This window comes from Lagopus muta, chromosome 3, assembly GCF_023343835.1.
Source record: "Lagopus muta isolate bLagMut1 chromosome 3, bLagMut1 primary, whole genome shotgun sequence".
NCBI classification, from domain to species: Eukaryota; Metazoa; Chordata; class Aves; order Galliformes; family Phasianidae; genus Lagopus; species Lagopus muta.
The window spans coordinates 67,358,262-67,383,122 of NC_064435.1; the positions used below are offsets into that span (position 1 = coordinate 67,358,262).

General features: G+C 39.2%; 1 protein-coding gene across 11 annotated transcripts in view; it reads right to left on the bottom strand.

The window, feature by feature from the left end:
• Positions 1-1,213: 1,213 nt before the first annotated feature.
• The window catches only part of IKZF1 (IKAROS family zinc finger 1), a 72,955-nt gene continuing 49,307 nt past the window's right edge, over positions 1,214-24,861 (bottom strand). For 6 of the 11 annotated variants that reach the window (XM_048939367.1, XM_048939369.1, XM_048939364.1 and 3 more), the window contains exons 4-8: positions 23,381-23,641; positions 17,723-17,890; positions 15,403-15,528; positions 9,854-9,988; positions 1,214-5,546 (exon numbers count right to left, since the gene is read on the bottom strand). In XM_048939367.1, the coding sequence (XP_048795324.1) occupies positions 4,840-5,546; positions 9,854-9,988; positions 15,403-15,528; positions 17,723-17,890; positions 23,381-23,641 (1,397 nt within the window). In that variant the 3' untranslated portion in view covers positions 1,214-4,839. The remainder of the gene's footprint in view (positions 5,547-9,853; positions 9,989-15,402; positions 15,529-17,722; positions 17,891-23,380; positions 23,642-24,861) is intronic. The other 5 variants (XM_048939363.1, XM_048939371.1, XM_048939370.1 and 2 more) reach the window with 5 other exon arrangements.

A 24,861-nucleotide genomic window follows, 5' to 3' on the forward strand; every position in this document is an offset into this window, starting at 1 on the left:
AGTACCTGCCGTGGGTTTTTAGCAATGCAAACTTTAAATCTGTGTAAGTTCAAGGATTTAATAATTTCTACTGGGAATATTACATTTAGTCTATTTTTTTGTGATTATTATCATTTAACATCTCAATTTCTTGGAGAGCCATTTGCTGAAACTGAAGAGTATAGTTCAGTTCATTTACTGAGAACTGGCTGTGGTGACATTGGAATCTTCCTTCTTACAGAAAAATAGTAATAGTTCATGATGAAAATAAATGCAAGTAACTTGAGGAATATCTAGTTTTAGGAATCTGTAAAATAATTGATTACAATACCAAAGGGCTTTTTAAATCTCATTTTGTTCATAATAATACTGTTTTACAAACGTAAATAGTTCTAAAACTTATAAACTGTGCCTTTTCTAAACAGAACAATGATTCTTGTTTGCATTAATATGTGATGTGAAATTTACTGTGCTGGAATCTGAAAGAAACAGAGACACCCGCAGAGAGAAATCACCTTTGTTATGGTAAATAGTAGAAATAATTTCTCAGTGTTTTCTTTTGAATTACCATGACTCTACATGCAGAAGTAATTGTGTTCTGTAATGGCTTAGTCTTGCTGATGGAGGAAAGGGCATGGGCTGACTGGAAGGGAAGAAGCCTGCTTAAAGTCAGCTGCACGAAGCAGCTACCTGAGATTTTGTGGCCAAGGGCAGTGCTGGTGGGATGTAGCAAATCTGTGCAGCTGGAAGTGGCTTGGCAAGGCAGCTATATGCAGCCTGTCAGAAGCAGTGTGATCTTTTTTTGGCCACCGAAGATGGATTGGGAGGACAGCAGGGACAAACTCAGCACAGGGTGTGGTACCAGAGGCTGAGGGTGATGCTGCCTATTGAGTGTCCCTCAGGGCTGTGCACTGCTCACTTACAACCACCCACCCATACAGGGCCTGAGCTGTACACAGTTGCTTCTTCACTGGTAGGAAAGCAACAGAAATGTTCTGGGCTTTCATGTCTCTTTTGGTTGTGGTGCTTTATTTCCTTCCCTCTCTTTCTCTCCTTCTCTCTCCCCTTCTCTCCTTCTCTCTTTTTCCCCAACCACATTATCTTACAACATACATACATCTCACTTTGCAGGCAAAACTTAATAACATTTCACATTTTTTATGATTTTTTCAAATACAATTTTCTCAAAAAAAAAAAAAAAAAAAAAGTTACAATATAAAATCACAGCAAAAAAAAAAAAAAAAAGTGTAAATGCAATGTTTCTATTGGAAAAGGCAGTGCCCAGGGAAAGGCTAGAAAGTGGTTCTTTTTTACCTTTTTTTTTTTCCACACAGGTATAAACTTAAAGCCATTCACCATATTTACTCTTTTTCTCGGCTTAGTTAAACTATATTAAGTTATTGCACCACAGCAAAGCATAGAAAAAAGGGAGATTATACTAAGCTAGTTTTCTGAGGGCACAGTTCGTTTAGATGTATGTACACAGCATCCTACTTTCATGCCTTCCTGTCATGTACAATAAAATTATTGAAACATTTGGTTCTAAACAAATTGAAGATGATTTGTGCAAAAGCAATCCAAAAAATAACCCCCCAAATCCCCTTCATGAATGGGAAATGCTGTTTGCCCCTGCCTTTTGACTATGCCCTCTGATACGCCATATCTTAATATTACTTATACCACTGTACTGTTTAATATACAACATCAACATGTTCTGTTATAGTACAAATAAAGAAACTCCATACGCAGGAAAGAAACCCACTGTGATTGACAGTGCATCATTATGTGATAGGAACCATTTTAGATATATTTATATATACACACACACACATATATATGTATATAAAATTGGTGATACACAAAAGTATGAATAGAGCATGTGTCTGTTGAGAAGTAACATAGAAATTCATACACACACATGTGTACACAGAAATGTTGCAAAGACAGTGAGCTTGGTCAGAAATCATATTTAATAAAGCTAAGTCCAATGAAGTTTTGAATTCAGCTGGAACTGTGCTTGTTTATATGGTTAATGAATGTTGCTTTATTTGTATTTATTTGTATAGTAAAAAAAAAAAAAAATCCAACCACCTGAGTAAGCTTTTGCCACCTCCTCTTTTATAGCCTGGGGTGCCTTAAAATGAAGAGTTAAGAAAATGATGACATGGGGTGTATAATGGCCTATATCTAAGAACAGCCAAAAATAATAGAGTAGTCATAACTCTACACAAATGACATCCAAGAGGTAAGAAATTACTTTGTTCCTTCTTAGTCTGGATCAGTTGAAGGTTGAGAGGGACAAGAATGGGTGAATATATATGCCAAATAACTGCAGAAAAAATGAGCCCTCTTAAACTTTATTGAAATAACCCGATTACAACAAAAACAAATGAAACCATCATCAGCTTAAGCTTCTCCCTTGAAGGTCTTCTTCAGGTCATCCCTACACAAAGTATGTAAGTGATGGCACCTTTTACCTTGTTGCCACATGTAGGCTGTCTTGAAACTGAACACGTAACAGACGTGCTGACAAAACCCACGCTTGTGGCCTGAAATTGGCCCACGATCCTTTAGTGCCTGCAGCCAGCTTGGGCTGTAAGGTGTCAAGCAGCCAGGTCTTGTGACTGAGCTAAAACAGGGTGTTGGGAGCGCTCAGCTTTGCACCTGTACATTACGTTACTAAGGTTTGGGAGGGGGGCACTGGATATTTTGTATGTGCTTTTACTACCTGAAGTGTACTATATAGTTTGCTTTCACTTTTGTAGGTGTGTGCATCAGCATATGGACATCCCTACACAGCATTCACTTCTGGTAATACAGCTACTCACTATGCATACTTGCATGCACACACAGTGTAAAAATACTACTGTGCATGTGTCCGACCACTGCTGTGCAGACCCAGCATATGAAGAGTGTAAGAGAATGTATTTGTAATTCATTATTTCATCAGTGTTTTTCCTCTAACTTCTGTGGTATTGCTCCTGACTTACACCTGCAAAAGTGAAAGCAGAAGGAGGAACTGGGTGTCCACAATAGAATTGTGTATTAAATATAACTATGCATATCAGGCCAAATTGCCCTAGGTACAAGTGTTCATGGTTCCATTAAATCTCTTTTATAATCATGCGTGTGCTTGCACTTGTGAGAGAACGTGTGACTGTATTACAAGGCAGATAAACTTGTGGGTTACATGATTTTTTATTTTTTTTTTAAGTGGAGAACATACATTTATTATAAGGAATGAAAGGATTGAAACATTCAGTTAATCGGGTAGGTTGTTTTTAGGAATGATGCCCAGAAAATATTGCAGCACCAATTAGAGTTCTTCTGGTGCAGCTGTAAAATTTTCATTTCAGATCAATTTCATATTATGAGGGTGTTTAGGGAGAGGAATGAACTATTTGGAAGAGGAACTTCAGTTTTTTAAAGTACTTTTTCACATCAGCTGTGTTTGGGGTTAGAAAGTTTTTCTTGGAGGAGTTTTTATTCTAACTGAAGTTACAGTATCTGCAGCAGAATCCACCATGGAGAAAGCTGTGGTGAATTTCCTGGACTCTGCAAAGTACTGCATTCTCTGCCCTCTATTCAGCAAAACACCAGGTTTTTTTTTAACCCTAACATTAGCTCCAAGTGCGTTCTGAATGTTTTGCTAACCAAGAAGCCAACGTATTTAGCACATCTGCAAAGAGGCTACCACTGAGGGATTGATCCCTCCTTAAATAGAAAATACCAGGAAAGAGGAAGGAGGCTACAAATGTTGACTAGCTGGTTTAATTCAGCTTGGTGTTTTACAAATAATTAAGTACAACACAAATAGAGCCACAAAATCTGCAAGACGTCATCCGTGGAAGCAGAACGGGAATTTCTCGAAGGTAAAATATAGGGATATTTGGGTATTTTCCAGACAGTATAAAAAAATGAGAAATGTGCATAAGGAGAATTTTCCCCACATGTATTTCTAGCTAGTGCTTTTCTCAACTGTACATTATACTTTTCTAAATAACTAAAACTCAAAAAAGAAAAATTAAATACATTGTAACTTGTTTCTGCAGAGAGAGGAGGAGTTTCTTAACAGTAAGTGGGGTTCTATTGAATAGGGAGGGAAAACATTTGTTTAAGGAAGAGCCATCAATATTCTTTTCTATACATTAAATGCAATTCATACTTCACAGAGTATATTACAAGGGTGTTTCTTGTATCTTCCACATACCTGCTCGTGTGCCTAGTGACACAAACAAGGCATGCCACAATGTCAATTCCAACAGCACCCTTGCAGGTGGAAACGTTCAACTTTTTACTGCCAAAGTAACCCTGGACCCTCTGGTTGGGTTCCAGTCCCACCCCAGCTGTCTGCAAAGTCAACTGGGATGGCTGGGCCCTCAATTTTTAGTTGAGTTTAATCTTTCTGTATGAGTCAAATAAAACCTGGAAGATAAAAAAAATGCATCTGGTGCATGAACCCTGTATGCAGGGTGTTAAGAGAGAAAGCTAGGCCATTCCTGTCTCATGTTCACATCCACGCTGTGCATTCTGTGCGTGGGTAGCAGTTTTGGCAAGGGAGGGTTGCAAGAAGCATCAGTTAAGGAAAGGACTTTCAGCTATCTGACTACAAAAGCTCCTACATACATTACTAAAGGTTTTCGTGATCAAATGCTTTCAGTAAAAACTTTAATATTCACTTTAGAAAACTGAGTTGCAACACATGCTACCAAAAGAAAAATCTTTCCTTGTGGGAGAATATATCTGAATTATTGATTTTCTTGTACTTTTACTGTCCACTAGTCTTGTGCTTTGTTGCTGTTGTTGCTTGTGCAGCTGCAGTAATGTAGTTGTTGAGACTGGAGCTGTGCCCGAGGAGTTTTAACTCATGTGGAAACGGTGCTCTCCTCGAGTTATGTGGGAAGAAAATTCATACCTGTCCTGGCTGTGGTAGCCGCACATGTTGCATTCAAAAGGGTCGCGGAACCCATGACAGCCCATGTGGATTGTATACATCACATGATCCAAGAAAAGGACTCGACAGTGTTCGCACTTGTAAACTCTCACTTGCTCCCCATTGCTGCTGATCACTTTGAAAGCATCCTGGGAATTGTCAGTACCTGCCCTTAAGACATCATACTGCCTGCTTTCTTCTTTTATAGATATGCCATTTCTTGCATGGGGACCTATGTGGTTTGTTAAGTAAATTAAACCACTGCGTTCCTCATTATTGCTCTCCGTATCTGTTGAGTCTTGGCAGCTGTTGCTGGGAGAGGCATCCCGTTCAGAGGAGACTGATTTAGGTTTGGAGAGCAGCAACAAGTTTTCCACTGCGCTGTCCTGAGCTGTATGGTTGGAGCGAGTCTGATTGTCCCCGAGAGGTTTGTGGAGCTGATACATGGGGTTGATGACGGGCACCACTTCAGAACCAACCGGAGGAGTCTGGACAAGGGGACGCAAGGACTCTGCCCCCAGGTAACTGATGGCATTGTTAATGGCCTGGTCTATGACGTGGGTCTGCATTATCTCGTTCTCCTTCTCATAGTTGGTGGTGGCATCATATGGAAGATCAGACAGACACTTCTCACCTGCAGTGAAAAACAGTCAGGAGTTAGACAACTGATTTCTACACAATTAAGGAAATGAATGCCATGTTTTAAAAAAAACAAAACAAACCAAAAAAAACCACCCAACATGAAATACAAGAGTTGATCGAATCCACCTTTGAAATTCACCTATAGTACTCACAGTTTTCTAATACAGCTGGTCAGAAAACTGGTTCGTTTTTTAACCTGCAAAAATAATCTGAGGTTTCTGGAAAAGCAAGTAGGAGAAGATAGATATATGGGGACTTGTGGGAGCTGTAGATTGAGTGTTTCATCCTCTCCTTTCTAACTGGACTCCCTCATCTGACTCCAGCAGTGGACTGGGGCATGCCTTTGTGGCTAAGTGTACCAGCACAGTTACAGGGAGCCTGGACATTATGTTTCACTGCATGAAGGACATCATCATTTTTTTTCCCAAAATGTTAAGATTTTAGAGTAGAAAATGTGTGTTTTAAATATTCAATTTCTTACAAACAACCCATATCATTAATGTTCTCATATGTAATTTCCCACAGAAACAAATAAAAATTAAATTTTCAGTATTGCAACCTTCCCCCCACACCTGTTTTTTTAAACAAGCCATACATTAGACACATTTAGAGAAGCTCCAGATTCTCCTTGAAAAAAATTATAGTGCACAAGAAAAAAGAACTAAGGAAAATTTGTAAGTGCATTCATAGTTGGAAGACATTTTTCCCATGACATAGAAAGGCAGGGGAAGAGCACGATTACTTGTTACTGATTCTGATTTGGGAAGACAAAGCTATGGGAGACTCTTTTTTTTTTTTTTTTTTTTTTTTTTTTTTTTTTTTTTAAATTGGATTACACTGATGTATTGCTTTCTGGATAGCCCCACTTGGAGTACTGAATATGACAATCTCTCAAAATTCCTGGACGAATAGGATTAAAAACATCATAGAATAGAAAGTTAGGAGTGAGAAAAACTATTAAGTCATGGGCACTGATTTTATGAACATGAGCAGTTTTCTCAAACACTGCTTTAAACCATCGGTGTTCTGAGGCCCATAATAAATGTGGGCAACAACAGAGAAATGAAAAAATCCCATAGATTCCTAGGAACTACCAGTACCACATTAGCTACAGTCTGGATGTCTTTCCTCACTCTGTAAGAAGTCTTGGGAAATTCAGTGAAAGCCACAAACATCTCTGTGAGGTCTGTAGTGCTGTCACCATTTCCTGATCAACACAGCATTTGCTTGTAGACCTTAGATTTTCCCCTCCTTTTTCCTGAAGCTCCCAAAATATAAATGGCATCATCAAATGTATCCTAATTTGACTAAAATAAACATTCATAGGAACATGGAAAAATTACCAGAAGATCCACAGTTTAATTTCTCAGTGATTTCCCACCCAGTTTCTATTCATCTTGAACAGAGAAAGTCAGTGAAGAGCAAGAGTACAGCCTAGAAAACTGGCAATAATGGGCCTCAACTGTAGAAAGTCCTACTGTCAGCATTTCCCACGATACACGGTTTCGTACTGGTTTGTGCATGCTATGTAAGCAGAGAAAGAAACACTGCTGGCATTGCAGAAGTTCCTATGAGGGATGTATAGACACTTTCTCATTGTACTGCACAAACTCCTGCTTCTTTTTGTTTCCTTACCCCATCATTTTGCCAACTTGAGCACCCCACTAATGTGGTGCATATATATATGTATGTATATCAGATTTACCCATTCTAATGCTACAGTTCCAAGGCAGTTTTTGACTCCTAAGATTCAGAATAGGAGATGTGAAAGACCCTTGAGTGATACATAGAAAAAATCTCCTAATGTGAACATATACCCTTAATTCATAGGGGAAGAAAGAAAGTCAAAATCGTTTGTATTCCATTTACACTGTGTACCACTGAAAAGCTGAACTGGTTTTTATTATACACAAAATTTTGGGATCTGGAAGATATAATTTTAATAGCAGTTTCTTGGGTAGTATTTGCTTTATGTAGCATAACTAGTTGGTAGTTGCACTGACAGGATCAAGTGCCCATAAGAAATATATGATCAGAGCTGTCTGAAAACACCCAAACTTGAGGCAGGCAGGTATCATTTCTACATCTGGGTAATGCAGATAATACTCGCACTCATTAAAAATAATAACTCATTTCTGTGGTTATTAGAGCATAAGTAAATTAAACTGCTAATGGTTTGATGCACTTCAAGCTTTGCACTTTTCAGGTTTCTGTAGCAAGTATTTAAATAGTAACACATATGCATCCAGTGAATGCAGGCTTTTCTCTATTTGTTTATTTATTTATTTTTCCTCTCCTTGGTTTCCTTTGCTGCTTATTGTTACAAACATGATAAATGTGTGCATCTCACTTGTAGTTCTGATTCCCTAGTATGGAAGGCCCTGTTCTGTTTTCAGGTCTGGAGTTATTCCAGTTTAGAAAACACAGAGGACTTCATGCAGACTTTTGCTGTCAAAGAATTTTACAGATAACTAGTTTAATGTGGTGAACAATCTTACATTTGAAAGGTAATGGATTTAGTTTTTAGAACATTTAGAACAATGAGTGAAATAGCAGACAATCTTTCTCTGAGGCAAATAATTCCATTTGGGAATCCTGGGATTCAGCATGGAGATTGGGATGACATAGTAATCTACAGGAGCAATAAATATGTTTTATTACCCTAACCAGATGGCCCAACCTTGTGTTAATCAGGAATTCACCTATTACGTGAGGCAGTAGGTGAGGATTGGAAAGGAAAGGATTCGGGGGCATTTTCTTGCAAAAAAAGTTCATCCTTGTCAAGATTAGCAATTTTCCCTAAGTATCTACTGTCAGCATGTTGTCTTCCTGCATTGCACCGTGAATAACAAACTGACAGGAAACTGCTCTCTTAAGACTCATAGTTAAACTGGCTGTCTTTACTGTTTCTCAGGGTGAAGAGGGAAAAAGAGAATGAAAGAAACAGTCCACACCCACTGATATATTGCACATAAGATTCTTGCTAATACCTTTGAAATTTTAACACTTCTGGTCTTCCTGGAGCTTTCACAGAATTAGTATTTTTGCCTAATACAATCAGCAACGAGGGTGTCTGAACGAATCTGGTTTGCTGCACACAGTGGATATAATTTTGGTAACTACCTCTGCTACTTCATTTGTCCTTCCCTATGTAAGCATAATCATTTCTTATCCTTGACCACCTCCTGCAAAGTTGACTTTGGACATGCTGGCCTTCCACTGCTATTTTTTGTTCTAGCCATAGCTGAAATTCTCCTTCTCTTGTCTCAGAAAAACTAAGTTTCCATTTATCCTTGTGTCCTCTTTGAAGGATGTAGATTTTGAATTTCTGTCCTGTAAACTTGTCTAGCTTTGACTTGACTAGGCCTTGACTTTTGACTGAAGACCTTCTTAATGTTTTTTTTTTTTTTCCAAAGACTTCAGTTTTCTCTGTCTACTACAGAATAATATTATATATAAATGTCCAGAAAATTACAAGAAAATCAAAAGTAGATCTGCAAGTAAATCAAAAGAGTGTATGCTGTTGTCTGATCCCCCATCTTGTTATTCATTTAATACTAACCCAGCATGGCTGATATTGTCTGTGAGTTTGACTGTTAAAGACCTGATCTAACCATTAATTGCTGCAAGGCTTATAAGAATAAAACAGGTGTAGCCTCCACGTTTTCATTGTTAACACAACTACTAGGTGCAAATGGCCACGACATTTTTGCACTACTCTTAGAATATACACAGACATATTTTCGTTTAGGTATTCTCAGAACTATATACATTTATTTTCATTATCATTTTGGGCCATAAAAGTATACAGACTTTTTAAAGGTCGAACAATTCACAAATTAATCCACATATACCAATATGCCCTGATCTGGAGATCATTTAAGAAGTTAATAAAATAATCATGAAAGTATGGTCAAATACTTTCCCGGTAGGAAATTCTATTTCTTAGACCATTTTCAGGTTCTTGAGGCAGCTTCAGGAACCTGTGTTGATTTTGGGAAGATCTGGTTCATAAGCATTAAGAAGCAGATTAGGAGACTTAAAATAGATCTCCAGATGTGTAAAATTAAACCTGTAGAAATGTATAATTTAGAAGTTTGGTAGTGTTTTGGGTTTTTTTCCCCCAACATTTTGCCATATCTGCTGATATACAGATAAATATTGCTAATTTAGTAAAACAAAATCATAAAGCAAAAGTGAAAATCTTGTGAGGGTTTTGTTGTTTGTTTTTTTTTTTTTTTTTTTTTTTAATTTTGTTTTGTTTTATTTTTTAGGAGACAGCAAACTTTTAACTCTTACCAACAAATTTCTGAGGCATAGAGCTCTTACGTTTGGCGACGTTACTTGCTAGTCTATCCAGCACGAGGGATCTTTCTGACCCTATCTTGCACAGGTCTTCAGCCATTTCACTCTGGTTAGTTTCCTCTTTTATGACTGAAATCAAATGACATCAGAAGGATTAGGCACACTTGTTCCATTTTAATGGAACCACTGTCTTCAGTTTAGTGTTTCTTAGCTAATGTCTTTAAGCTCCTAACCAGTTGGAACAAGGAGCTCACCACTGCAGACAGAGGTCAATTCTCACTCTTCGTAACAAATCCCCTTACACTGACTCATCTATACACGTGTTCATGTTTCCTTCAACCTCATTTAGGATACAGAAAAGAGACTGTAATTGCAAGGCATCTGCTTGTACATAGCATAATCATTCCACCCTTGTTCTACACCCAGTCTGCATGGCCACGGGTGAATGAGGTCCTAATATTATCCTAGAAGCACAGAATTGCTCGGGTTGGAAAAGACCTTAAAGATCATCAAGTCCAACTGCAACCTAACCATACTACCCTAACAGCCCTCTGCATAGAATCATAGAATTGAATAATAATAATAGATTTATAATGGATATGAAGCAGTTCATCTTTTCATCCTATTGCTGTCACCCCACCTGTCACAGCCTATGTGATTGTTGCTTCTTTAGCAGGAATAATGGACAAATTTCTCAACTCCAGTAGTGGAAAACATAGTTGCAAACTACACCAACATCCCCCAAACATACATCTTCCTTTCACCCCGTATCTATCATTATACTTCTCTGATGCAATTTTTGAATGTAAATTACAATTTTAGCTAAATCAGTAAGGCTACATCTACAGTGGAGCATCGACGTCTGATAGTCAGGCCTGTTTTCCAGCCTTGTGCAGTGGCTAAAGACACTGCAGGATTAGGAAGGAGCTTAGCTGTGCAGCTCTAGAACAGGGAGACTATTTCACTTTAGCTACCTTTCTCTTCAGTGTTTTTATGAGGAAACTTTCAAAATAAAGGCTATAAAAAATATATGCAAAGGTGTTGTTTCTGTCTTCCAGCATCCAAGGAAAACATAATACAGAATGAGATCTCAGCTTTTCTTTTTTCTTATTTCTTTTTTCTCCAGAAAAGTAGGAAAAGGGTTAATTTTATTTTTATCTGCTACTGGGATATTTCTTTTTTCCTGAAGTTGTGAGTCAGAATTAAAGGGAGAAGCAAAATACTTTAGACTTGGATTCTGCATGCTTTTTCAAATAGGTGCAGCACTCTGCTACATTTCACCTTTTCTGCTTGCTGAGACTTCATCACTGGGATTTATTCTACTTAGCTCTGAGAAAGGTTCACAGGACCCATTACTCTGGTGCCTGGGTGCTTTTTAATATCCAGGAAAATGCAGTGTTTTTTTGGCAACACAGCACTGCCATAAAAGCAAGAGTGTGGAAGTTTCATTGCCTCTGAAATATGCAATGTCAGGCTCTACTGCATAATTGGAAAAAGCAAGTAAAGTGTCCAAGATGACATGTTACCAAGTAGAAGAGCACATAAGTGGTTCTTGATTTGCTGGTGCAGCAGAACACATTACAGAGACATGTAATGACGCCATAAAGATGCAATAAGATTGTGACTGACAGATCAGAATTTTGTTGTGAGGATGCAGGATACTGGAGGGCATTGATGGTATCTAGTCACCAGCATGTGCTAGCTTCTTGGGCTGGCCAATGCTTGTAAGTACAACTCTTAAAGCAGGCAGTTTAGCAGAGGAAACAAACAAAAAAAGATCTCAAAGTAATGCCTCCTGTTTTATTACATTGTTCTACAACGTCAGAGGCAGATGGTGGTGGTATGGCAGTAGAGGTTGGATGTTCCCACCAATATTCCAGTCCATTTTATTTCCATGTGACAGAAGGCAGAGAGGGGCAGTCCGACAAATGGTGTATGACATGGAGGCACATATGAATTACAAGCAGTGAGTTCCTTGAGGTGGAAAAAATGGCACACACTGACATTCATGGATGCTTGCTGAATGTTTAGGGAGAACAAACAGTGGATGTGAGCACAGTGAGGTGGTGGGTGGTGCATTTCAGCTGTGGCCATGGTGACAGTGGGTCATCTCCTCTAGAACACAATTTTATGAGGCAGCATGAAGGCACTTGTCCATGGCTGGCAAAAATAAATAGCTAATGGTGTTGACTAAATTGATTAGTAGTGTTATGTAGCTGATAATTTGTTCTATCAAATGGTGTTGTGCTCTTTGTTGCATTTTCCATGCAAATAAATAGAACATATTACTTTAAGAGTGACCTATGTAGTTATAAAGATGACAGAATTGAGAAATGTATGTATTATTTATAATATTTAGATATTACAAGAGTCCACTTTTGATATTTCGAGAGTGTGTAAATTGTCTTCAATTTCACTCAATCTTTCCATATTATAATTTTTAAAACTTAGACATTAAATAAATAGATAGATAGATAAAGTTGAATTAAACACTGATTTCCAGCCTTTGCAACTGAACCCCCGAGAAATTTCTCTGCAATCTGATAAATATTTTGCTATTATTTGCTGCTTGTAAAAATCAAAAATTATCTTTCCAAGTGAAAATCTACAAGTGGATTGAGTCCAGAGGAGAAACACAAAGATGATCAGAGGGTTGGTGAACCTTTCCTGTGAAGAGAGGTTGAGGGAGCTGCGCTTGTTCAGCCTGAAGAAGAGAAGGCTGTGGGGAGAATTCACTGCAGCCTTCCAAACCTAAAAGGAGCTCACAATAGATCTGGAAAGGGACCCTTTATCAGAGAGTGTAGTGATAGGGCAATGGGGAATCACTTTAAACTAAAAGAGGTCAGGTTTAGAATAGATAAGATGTGGAAATTCTTTACTGTGAAAGTGGCACAGCTGCCCAGAGGAGCTGTAGTGCCCCATCCTTCGAGGTGCTCTAGGGCAGGATGGATGGGGCCCTGGGCAGCTGAACTGGTGGGCGGCAACCCTGCCCATGTGTATGGGAACTGCTGAGTCACGGCCTGAACCTCTGATTAATCACCTGAGGTGAGCCTTGAGTCAGCCAGAGGAGCACAGGTGAAGGCAATTCACCTGTGCTGCCAGAAGGGGTGGAGCCAGGCTCCACCCCTCCTGGACCTATTTAAGAGCTGGCTACCAGAGGGGAAGGATCCTTTCTGGAGATCCCATCTTTTGGTATTTTCTGGTGAGCTCAACCCAAGGGTAAGCTCTTCCACTTATTCTCTTTTGTGATCCTTGTTTGCTTTGCCTTACTCTCTTGATTATATTGCAATTATAACATCTTGATATCTATTGATTATACACAATTATATTGTGATTATAACATCTTGGTTATACACCATGGCACAGGGATTAGAATGTGATGGTTTCTGGAGTGTCTTCCAAACCAAGCCATTCTATGATTCTGTGTTTTTACATAGGCCTAATAATATTTCTGCATGCTTCCACTCAACTCAACTGCAAAAATCCAGTTAATATCTCTAAGAGAAGAGCTTCACATGACCAGTGAAATTCTAGTCCATATCTCGCTCCATATCACGCCCTGACATACCAGAAGAACACTGATAATATAACTGCTTCATTTTCTATTTATAAAGAAGAATGTACGAAAAATTCCAGGACACGCGCTCATTCTGAACTGTTTCAATGCATGTTTTCAACCTTGAGTTTATAATGGAAAAAATGTAAAGACTGCAAAGTATACCCAGGACTACCCTGTTTGCAGTGAGATAAAAGAACTTTTTTATAATGAAAAATACTGGGAAAAGTACTGGAAAGAAATTTTAAGTTTGGAAAAATAAAGAACTGATTTATTATCTGAGTGAGTGCTAATAATTTTAATTTAAATGTTAAGAGTGAAATCTTTGGGAGAACACAAGGGCGAAAGCCAGAAGTTAATCCTGTACTTTTCTTCTAAATTGCAAGAATACTCCTATTATATCTAAGATGGATTTTTGTGATGCTTTCAGAATGTGGTAGGAAAGCATCTTTCCAAAGTGTCTATCAATACCCCAAGTATTCATCCCAATGAGATATCTGATATTCAGTCCTAAATTACTGAAAAATCTTTTCTGTCGTGATTTGCTATATAAAAAACATCTACTTATCTCTGAAATGATATTATTTTTCATTATAGTTTCTGATTCCACACATCAGTTTCATATGCACATTTTTACTTAAGTATTTAATATTAGTGCAGCTTTTCATTCATGTCGATTTTCACGTGTTGCATGCCAGCATTTCAAATCCAATGCCAGATACAAAAAATGTGAATCTTGAGGAAGAAAATTTCCTTTTAAATCCTATCACTTCTTTGTGGTTAAGTATTCTGCCTACTGTGGATTATTACTTCGAGCTTTTCTATTTATACATGCTCCAGCCCCTCAACAAAATTAGAAGGAACACTGCTCTAATATGCTGTCTCCCAGAAGTATCTCAGCTGCATTTGCTGTTATCATTATGTGCATATACTTTACATTATTTGATAGCATGTAAAAACATATTCAGGTTCTGTCCAGATATAAGGTATTAAATGAGGCATCATTGCAAAGTCAGAGGGAACCTTCCATTTTGTCATTTGACAAACTGAATAATATATGCTGATGAGATGAAAAAGGTGTGCAAGAAATGTAACTTACTCGATAGGCTATAACGTGAAGCTCCACCACGGATGCTGAGTTTTATATTCTCTATTTAAAATTGCATGTGACTTCTCTCTGCCATCAATCTTGTACAGATCTTTAGTACCTTTGTTAAAATAATCCAATCCCCAGCATCTTTTTATTCTATTTCTGAGTATAGTTTTATACTCTGTGTTCACTAAGAGATGGGCTACACCTTCATGGTAAGACTGAGAGAGAAGTACAAGAGTTTCTTTTAAAATTGGATGGAAATGGAAAAGTTTTAAAAGAAGGCTGCTAATAAATTGTTATCCTTTCTGGACTCAGACTGGCTAAGTTAAATCCCTCTGGCTTCCTGCACTCTTGTTTGGAAGAGTCAAATCAAAGACAGATATGACAAATGATCAATGACAGATATGACTCATTCTTGATGTACGCATTGGTGACAGAGGTCAAGCCCATCAAGCTGTACCTGGGATGGGCAGGAGATAAGCACTGTGGGAGATTCTGGAGCCGTACCTAAACCACTAATACTAACTCATTAAGAACACATCCACAAGAGTACTGACAAAACAGGACTCCAAGCAAAACCAAGAAGTGATGAAATTATGTTCGGTATTGAGATAGCGAACTGAAATATTCCAGGTCTGGCAAATGTTTATTATGTACCTGACTTTCACTTTGGCTTTTTATTTGTGCTGAACAAAATGAGAAAAGCCAAACACTTATCAAATATAGAATAAATCCAGATGCAGTATCACACAGATGGTGATACGCATGTATATGCATCACACTCTGCCTCTCCAACAGAAGAGATGCCACAAGTGGTACAGCTGTTCCTTCTGAAATCCTTTTTCTGAGTACATGACTGAACAGTGCTAATCCCCAAATGGGTACTTTTATTACCTGAATAAAGGTTGCTTGAGATACTCATGGTTTGCAGGTAGTTATGACAGCGTTCTTTATGTTCTTCCAAAGAGCTGCGCTGCTTATAGCTGCGACCACAGTATCCACACTTATGGGGTTTGCCAACTGGAGAAAACAAAATGAATTGAGAGATTCACATGAGGGATGCAACACCATATTAATAACGGTATAAATAACAGGAAAAGAAAAAAAGCACAAAAGTACTGCAAAAGTATCTCATTAACTGAAATGGATAATTATTTTTTCCATATTTAAGAATAATAATGGAAAACTAGCTGCACATCTTTGCATCAGCAGGCCAATGCTGTGGGTGCTGCAAACTTATTTCAGATTATTCACGTCAGATAAGGACCGTAACACTGAGTCTTCACAAATGACATCTACAAAAGTTAGAAACTGAGACACTTTCAAAGATCTGAGTAAAGTTACTTTAAAGCCTGGTTCCAATAGAGGCTGTGCATGAGGAAGACCTGCAGTGTTTTTGTGGGCACGCACCTGCCCATGACTGGATGTCAGTTCTGCTGGAACAAGAATCAGCTCAGCTCTTTTAGAACAATGTTATATTTCACATGTTTTCTTGCTCTCTATTCCGGGAAATTCAAACAAAGGGCATAAAAAAAAATGTTCTGTTTTTCACCCATCCAGATTCAAGCAATTCCAGGAATTTCATAGTCATGTCGACCTCGGGGCCTGTATTTTCTGTCTTAGCTTGAAAAGTCTGTCATGGCTTTAGATGGTTACGCAGCTAAGCTTTTGAATTTTGTATACAAATTCTCAGGTGGAAATCAGACTCAGGCATCGAATTTGTTTTTTAATGTATTTGTGTCAATTTGCTAATGACGGGAACCAATAAATATCTTCATTTTATGCTTTGTCTTTTTGCTGTGGAATCCGAAGCATTTGCTGAAAGAATTAAGGTGTAGTGTATATATGAAAAAATAGGATTAAAGGTGCATAGTCACTAAAATCAGGAAGGGGGAGGGAGGCAAATTAGAAAATTTAAACATGTACTTTTCCTGACTCAGGATGAAACTGCGCAGAACAAGCAGAAACTATTTTGGATATCTGGAAGCAACCCTTGGATTCCTATCATTTAATGTGTGCTAGAAGATATTCCTTAGTTTTGTATAACACAGAAATTCTGCTTTGAGAGCTTCCCTTCCACAGTTCGAAACTACAGCTCTAAAGCCAACTTTCACATGTAAATTTGCTAGTGTCAGTTACAGCCATCCTTCTTGGAGGTCTCCTATCCAATTTGCATTTCCATCCTAGCTTGGGAAACTAGGTGAGACTACACTCTTCTTTTTAATGTGATTTATTGTTGCTGGGTTGGTTTTGCTTTGCGGAAGTATGTGACTATGGCTTTTGTTAAACACCGAGGTTAATAATATTGGAAAAATGCATCTATTCAAAGAATATCTATTCAGATCTCTGTGTTACTGTTAAGAGAAAACACTAAAAATTTCTAGCGGAGTCCTCTTTTCTGGAAGATTCTTATCTCCCTCCTTCTCCCTCTTTCTCCCCCTTCTTCTTTCAATGTTTCTGTAATAACCAAAGATATATAATATATATAATAACCAAGTACAACAAATAACTGCTGCTAAATGTTGTAGGTGTAGTAGGTCGTTCACCCCTTACACCAGTAATGACTACCAGACGGAATGTTTTTGAGACTTCATGACTTAAAGCCCACTGTGTTCAGACCCTTTGTTATCTGTGTATGCAGACAAATGTCATCCAAACCGTAAAATTTCAGCAGCTTTGAATTAGTAGTTCCATGAAATGGATTACTCACATGCAGTGTGAGATGAAACCCTAATACAGAAATTTCTAATTGGCCAAGAATTATGAGAAAAAAACATTTCTGGGGAAGGACCATGACCGCAAGCAGAGTTCAGTCATTTCTGTGCAGCTACAGCAGTGCGGCTGGCTCGCTGCTTGGCTGATGCTGACGCACAACCACTGACCTTCCCAGCATAAGAAGACCTCTCACAATTCATCAGGAAAAACTTCTTTACAGAAAGGGTGGCTAAGCACTGGAATAGACTCCCCAAGGAGGTGGTTGAGTCACCACCTCTGGATGTGTTTAAAAACCGTTTGGATGTGGTGCTCAGGGACATGATTTAGCAGAGGGTTGTTAGCATTAGGGTAGTATGGTTAGGTCGTGGTTGGACTCGATGATCTTTAAGGTCTTTTCCAACCTGAGCAATTCTATGATTCTATGACTGGGGCCATCAACACCCCCATACACACTCTGTGGTTCAGGAGCACCGTAAGGCAAGCCCATACCCTCACTTACCCGAGTGAGTCCGCAGGTGGCCTGTGAGGGCATCCCTGCGCCGACAGGCGTAGTTACAGAGGTGGCATTTGAAGGGCTTTTCACCCGAGTGCAACTTGATGTGGCGCAGGAGGTTGCCCTTCTGCGTAAAGGAGGCTCCGCACTGATTGCACTGGAAAGGGCGTTCTCCTGAGGGGAGAAGGAGGAAATGTGTGAGAACAAAAAATCTTGCACAGGAACAAGAGAAAGATTTCAGTGAAAAAAAGTTGTTTTCTCCCTGCTGCTCTGTGACTTCCACCGGCTGCAGGTTTGATATAACATGAGGCTTTCAGACTAAACCTGCCAGTTTCTTAATGCTTCACTGGCTGGGTCAATTTGATCTGAAAATCTAATTTTTTTTTTTCTAAATCAGAATGGCACATCACAATGCAAATTCAAACTCATTTAAATAAAGTGACTGCAACATTTTGTGTTGAAGAGCCACTCTTCCTGATCAGCAGTTTTGGAATAAACCAATATCCAATTTTGCATGTTGTGGCATTTGGTGGGGTTTTTAATGTGGCTTTTTTCAAAGGGTCTTTAAAATATGCCACTGAAGCAGCAAAATAAAAAGGAAACTCATTAAAAATGCATTTCAGGATCACAAGTTCATTTCAGCGTTACATTCTTATATTTAAATGAAAGGCACTTCATTATAACAGTTATAATAACTTCTTTTCATTTACATTTTCCCTGTATTTTCCCTTTCAATTTCTTCTCCATTACCTGTCTGTCCCTAAGCAGCCAAATCAGGAAAGAGACAGAGAGAGAGAAAGAGAGAGAGTAAAATCACGTAAGTTGAAACAGTGCAGAAAAAGCCCTGCACTTCCACACGAGACTCCCAGCTTCTCTTTTGGCAGAGAAGTCATAGAAGTGGGCTCTCCTAGGCCATGCCTGGGAAAGGCACAGGGAAAAATGCGAAGTCACAGACTTGATTTGTCTAAATGGGTGCCTGCAAAATAGGTTGCCTTTGCAAAAAAATTTACATGGCTGCTGTTTGCTTTTTAATGCTGTTTTAGAGTGATTTTATTCCCTTGGCTTTTGACAGTTGATTTCAGCTAGACAAGGCCTTAAGTCAGCGGGAAATACAGTCTCTTATGTTTCCAGCAGTACAGGACAGCAATACAGGAAAATTTAAACATGAGAGCACTCCATTATCAGGATCTGCTCTTGCATGCCCACTTCTCTTATGATGTAGTCTTTGCCTCAGTAAAACCAGCCTTAGAAAATCATTTGCTGAATTCTATTTTTCTTTGGCATAAATGTAATTAGCTTTAGTAATTATAATTCATCAATGATATTAGAAAAAGCTGAGAGATGACATGTCATTTTTTAAAAATACAGCAATAATACTGACTATAAAATTTCAGTGCTGAAGTCAAACTATGCACAAAATAAATACAAGTTAAACAGTTCCTTCCTTCTGTCTCTCTTAACCATCATGTTTTATTCTGGACATCTAGGATCTACCTGTATGCCCATGCACGTGCAGCATGACAGCTCTTTACTTTTGGATAACAGAAAAGAAAAGCTGGAAAGCAATTAGATAGCAGCACAGTCCCAACACAAACAGCTGCCAACTATGATCAGGGCTGGCAATTTTAGCAAGCAGCCAACAGAGAGATTAGCCTTCCTTATGGCAAAATACTTTCACTGGTCAAACAGCCCCATTCCTTGTCCAGCCCAATGAGGTCACTGGCTTTGTCCAGCAGGTAAATGGATTCATCTAAATGACATTCACAGTTGGTTCATCTGGAGCGGCCTGCAGGTATGTTCTCTATACTTAATAAGCCATGTACGGAAGTTAGGGAAAAATGAAAATGGGTAAGGGTGTGCTCCACCTCTCAGCAGTTACTCGGTGTGGCAGATATTTTTCAGAACATGACCAAACAGAAATCAAGAAGACAATTTGAAATGAGGGACACGTTCAGAAGAAATGGCTAATTCTTACTAGGCAACTCTTTCTAGCATTCATTTCTTTTATTTTTAATAGAAAATAATATCAGAGAAGTGTTAAGAGGAGAGAACAAGGATCACAGAAGTACTCCAGGAGATGTGCCCTGAAGTAAGAATGAAATATATGTCCAGCCTACAGCTCTCTTAATTACAGGATAAATCTCACACTGTGGGTGGAGAAGACAGGCAGATGGAGCATGTTGGGTGAGACTGCTGCATACCAAGCTTTTCTTCAAAATGGAATGAAATGTAGGGGATCCTAGACTTGTGCTGCTGTACAAGTGAAACAGCATCCCCACTGAAAGTCTCTGAAACTACATGGAGCTGAGCTCCCAGCCAGTCTTTGATGGAAGGCGACTGGTTGTAGAGATATCCCAGAATGAGGGAGGGAGAGGACGAAGTTAACAATGCATAACGCATCTCCTGCCAGCTTTGTGTGCTATTTTCTTGCCCTGCTGAACAGCACTTTATCTGCATTTGGTGGATTTCACATCTGGACATGCAGCTATGGAGGGAGAGGGGCCCAAATTTTGCCCCTTGAGCAAAAATGAAAATGGAGCCCAGAGCTGAATCAGCCACCAATGCGTTGGTTGCAAGCTTTAGTGAAACTCTGGACTACTTATTCAGTGAAGAATACTTCTCATCTTGATTGAAATCTATCTCATTTCTTAAGCATCATAATGACAAAATCATTCAGAGTTGCATATAGCCCTCCTTCCTCAAATGCTCAGAAACACCGATTCTTCAGGGGGCATTCACTTTCTAAATACATTTGAGACATTCAGATCCAGCTAATAAGACATAACCGAACTAACTGGTGACTCATGCCACAGGAGTGTGTGTATGAAGATGGAATATACATACATATGCACACACAAATATGTCCAAGTAGGCACACAAATGACACATATGGTACAGGCTGAGGTGATGGGAGGAGGCTGGAAGGGTTTTCTCTCTCCTTTTCCCTAAACACTGATCGCAGAAGCAGCATCAGGCCGGGGAACATGCACATTGAAGAGTTGGGCCAGATGAGCAATGGAGTTGGACGTGTGTGAGCAGGGTGTGCCCTGCAGCTGGGAGCAACAGGTCAGGCCTTGGGAAGCAGCCAGCATCTTCCAGCTGCTGGCAGGGAGAAGGGGCAGACATATCAGGTGCTGCTCTGCATATCTGCACTTGGCAGGTGTATTCATTAAAAGTAATTATGGCTTTTATCAGGTCAGGCAGTCATTTTATTTTGGCACTTCAGTGTGCTAGAGTTTTGTTCACTTATCAAATATTTATTTAAGGAAGCCTCACTGCATATGCAGGTTTTACATGAATTAGCAGCAAAGTAATTCATTTGTGAGGCTTATTCCTTCATCAGGCATGTATTGAAATGGGCTTCAGAGTAGACAGTTAAGTGTCTGCAATAGTGTATCCCATTTCTACATTAATTTTCTCAGCACAACTGAAAGGAAAAGCAGTCACCTCATGATGTCCCTTTAATTTAAACTGCCAGCTCTGAGCCTCCGCTTCCTTCAAAAGCATAGCTCCTCTCAGAGCTGCTTGCAGTACGGCCTGAGAGTGAGGCGGGAGTGAAGGAAAAGGCTTTATTGCCATGGAAAGATTCAGGGATTCAACTTCATAACCCTTAGCTTAATTGCTGATAAAAGAAGGAGGTGCTGTTGAACAAAGAGGTGTTTGCTCTCTGGGTTTTAACCACATTTCCTGACTAAGAGGATCCTATTGGCAAGGGATGGGTGCTGCATGGGGTCGAGAAGATCCAGTGGCCCCACACTTACAGGCTGATAGGGCCTGCAAGGCACTGCCTGGGCCATATGGCACATGCATGGATTGCTGGACCAGGCACGGTGCTTTGGAAGCTGAAGTCTTGTTTCAGGAGCAAGGACAGGTCCCCTGGAGAGGCTGGCAGGGGGAAGGCAACCCGGATCATCCCACTGAGACGCGTCTGCCACAATGTGCAAAAAATAGGCTGAGGCTGCTCAGCCTTGGTGTAAAACCATGTCTTGTTGAAGCTGCTCAGCCTTGGTGAAACACGGTGTCTGGTGTTTGGGAGCCCCAAGCAGCTGCTCCTCAGCTACAGCAGGCAGAGTGCTAGCCAGGGCTGTGCTGCTCAGCTAGCAGCACTGCACATCACTCAGAGGTACTTGCTGTCACCCAAAGGATAACCTGTTCAGAATACTTTGTGGACAAACATTCTTGCTGACCATCACGACATCACAGAATATGATTTCCTTCAGGTTTTCACTACCGGGACAAGTGCAGTTTGGCCTTTTTTTTCCCATTCCCATTTCCGCATATGTACACGTGTCTACACATAATATATACTGTTCATCTGTTTGTTGTTCTCATTTTGTCATCTTTTTATCAAGTTATGAACTGATTTTCTGCTCTGCCTGCACTGAATAGACCTGCTCCTCCGTTCCTCCAGAACTTACTTTGCCTTGAGCAGACACAAAGCCTTCTGCCTCACAACTGCTTTGCAACATTTTATTTAAACTACTACAAAACTGTACCAAAAATACAGCAGGTCTGTTTGAAAGGCCTCAGGTTCAAGTCATTTTCCATACACATTTTATCAGCTTTCAAAGGATCCCACTGAAATTCAATGTTAAGAGAGCATTTTTGTTATATCTAGGAGGTATGTTGCAGCCCTCTTCTAGGAACTAGATACGGCTTTCCCAACAGAGATATCTGTTCTTTCCTGCCATCTGAATACACAAAACTTCTGAATATTTGTTTTCAAAGTAACTTTTACACCACAACAGTACAGTTCAGCTCTTCTCTTTTAGCTGAAGATGTCCTCAGAATTTAGATTAGAACCCAAATTTTTAAATAGCTAAACTCAGGTCAGACGAGAGTCACCCTGGTCTTCATTTGTTTCAGCCTCTTCATATTTTGTGATCTTCGAAACTATTTAAAATTGGAAAACTGAGGCAAGATTCACAGTACTTTGATAATGAAAAGCCATCACCACGGAGCACAACCTCTTTGCATGTCTCTTTTAGCATCCCAGTGGAAACCTTTTAGTCCAAATCTAACCAGTGACAACGCTTGCTTTTACTTTATGGAACGCTTGACATAAAACTAACCCCTTATTTCCTAATGCTACAATTCCCTTAAAACTTTAAGTTACTTATTCATTTTTCCAATCACTTTTATAATCTCTGATCCATAATGAACTTTGTTGCACTGTTGGAAACATTAGAACTGGGTCAATTTCAGAGTTGGACACTTTTTTTTTTTTTTTTTTTTCCCAGTAATTCTTAAGAGTTTTCTTAGCAATTAAACAAGAGTTTGTGTTTTTTTGAAACTTGAAATTTTCATGTAGCTTCAGGCCAAACTACACATTCGTTCAGGCATGAATTTTGGTATCAGCATAATGTACAACTGTTGACTGGAATAAATGAAATTGTGCCTATTTTCTATTACTCTGGCAAACTGTGGTTTGTCTGTTTGTTTGTTTTTCCCAATTTCTAACCCAATAGCTGGAATTTCATCAAGGAGAAATTTCAATTTCTGTGCTGTCCAAAATGCAATAACAAAATAACCGAGTTCCAAATGCCCACCGATGCTGCATTGTCTTACAAAGGGAACATGTGCATGACAGTCAGAAAAGAAGACTTAGATCCTAATATGCGTCCGACTCTTGTCAACTAAAGGAAAAACTATGCCAGGCCTTACCAGTGTGGCTTCGTTTGTGAACCATGAGCACATTGGGACCGATGCAAATTATCCCACAGATATCACATTTTAGCTTTCCGTTAGGAAGTCGAATGCCTCCAACTCCTGACATAGCCTTGCTGCCTGGGCCATTGTGTGAGCCATTCATTTTGTCTCCAGAGGTATCAAGCATTCGTAAATCCTCCGCACATTCTTCCCCATTCATTTCACAGGCACGCCCATTCTCTTCATCACTCTGAGTCTCTATTTTAATATTACCGGCTGAAAAAAACAATAGAGGATGCCACTCAGTTTCATTGCAGAATAAATATAGTGGCCAAGAAACAGTCACATCAAAGGAGTTAACTTCTACACATAGAATGTACAATATATCCAAATAACAAAAGCTACAAACACAACTACAGTTCTATGTGCCATGCGATGAGTTTACAACACGTGGAGCAATGAACAGTTAACATCAGTAAGACAAATACAAGGCATCCAGGGAACTGGGAACCCAAATGACACTACAAGCCTGTTCCTAGGTCACTTTGAGATTTTTGCATTTATGATATTGATTCTGACAATTGAGAAATTAAATTAATAACTGAACAGCTACTCATGGATTTGTCCTGAAGAACTATGAAAATAAACAACACATCAAAGACAATTGAAAACACAACATTCTCCACTTGGCAGAATGGTCCTGAGCGTTGTACTGAATTCAGATATTTGTTTTGTGGTTTTATAGGATAAGTGAGGACAATGTCCCCATTGATCAAAGAGAACAAACATTGATTAAATTAAAAAAAAGTGAAGAAAGATGGAAGGAAAAAATCAAGAGCAAGGATGGCATCACAGGAAATCATAGGAGAAATAATTGTGTTTTAGGGTCACAAAGCAAGAGGAAAGGATATCTACAACCACAAGCTTCTATTAAGACCAGTGAAATCAACAAAGATGGGTGGGAGAATGTTCTGACTTTTTTGGGCAACTTCTCTGTATTATAATCCTGTAGGTGACAATTGCTTGCAACTAGAAGAAAAATGCAGGTGTGAATTTGGCATAGTCCGACTACATGTGACAGCTTATAGGTTGGTAGACTACATCTGTCTCAAGCCTAAATGTTACAGAAGCGAGCCATGGTTCAGATCAGTTCACAGTACTATTCATTCCTCTTCTCTCTACAAGACCGTGTTATCTTTTTTTTTTTTTTTTTTTTTTGGTAGAGTAAACTATCTTTACAGTTAATTCCCTGTTTTCTGATCTGATGACTTCAGTGGAAAAACAGTTCTTCATTCGTCTCCAAACGATCTTTATTTCCTTTCAGTGAAAAACCCAGTTCTTCTCTGGAACCCACAAGTAGATTATTTACTGTAGTGGCTAGCTAAGTATGGAAGGGGTCTGCTTCACCCCATAGAGAGCCAGGTCTTTTCTGTGCAATAGTGACTACATGGGAGCTTTATTACTGCATCCTATGTGCTGCAGTAGCAATGACGTAA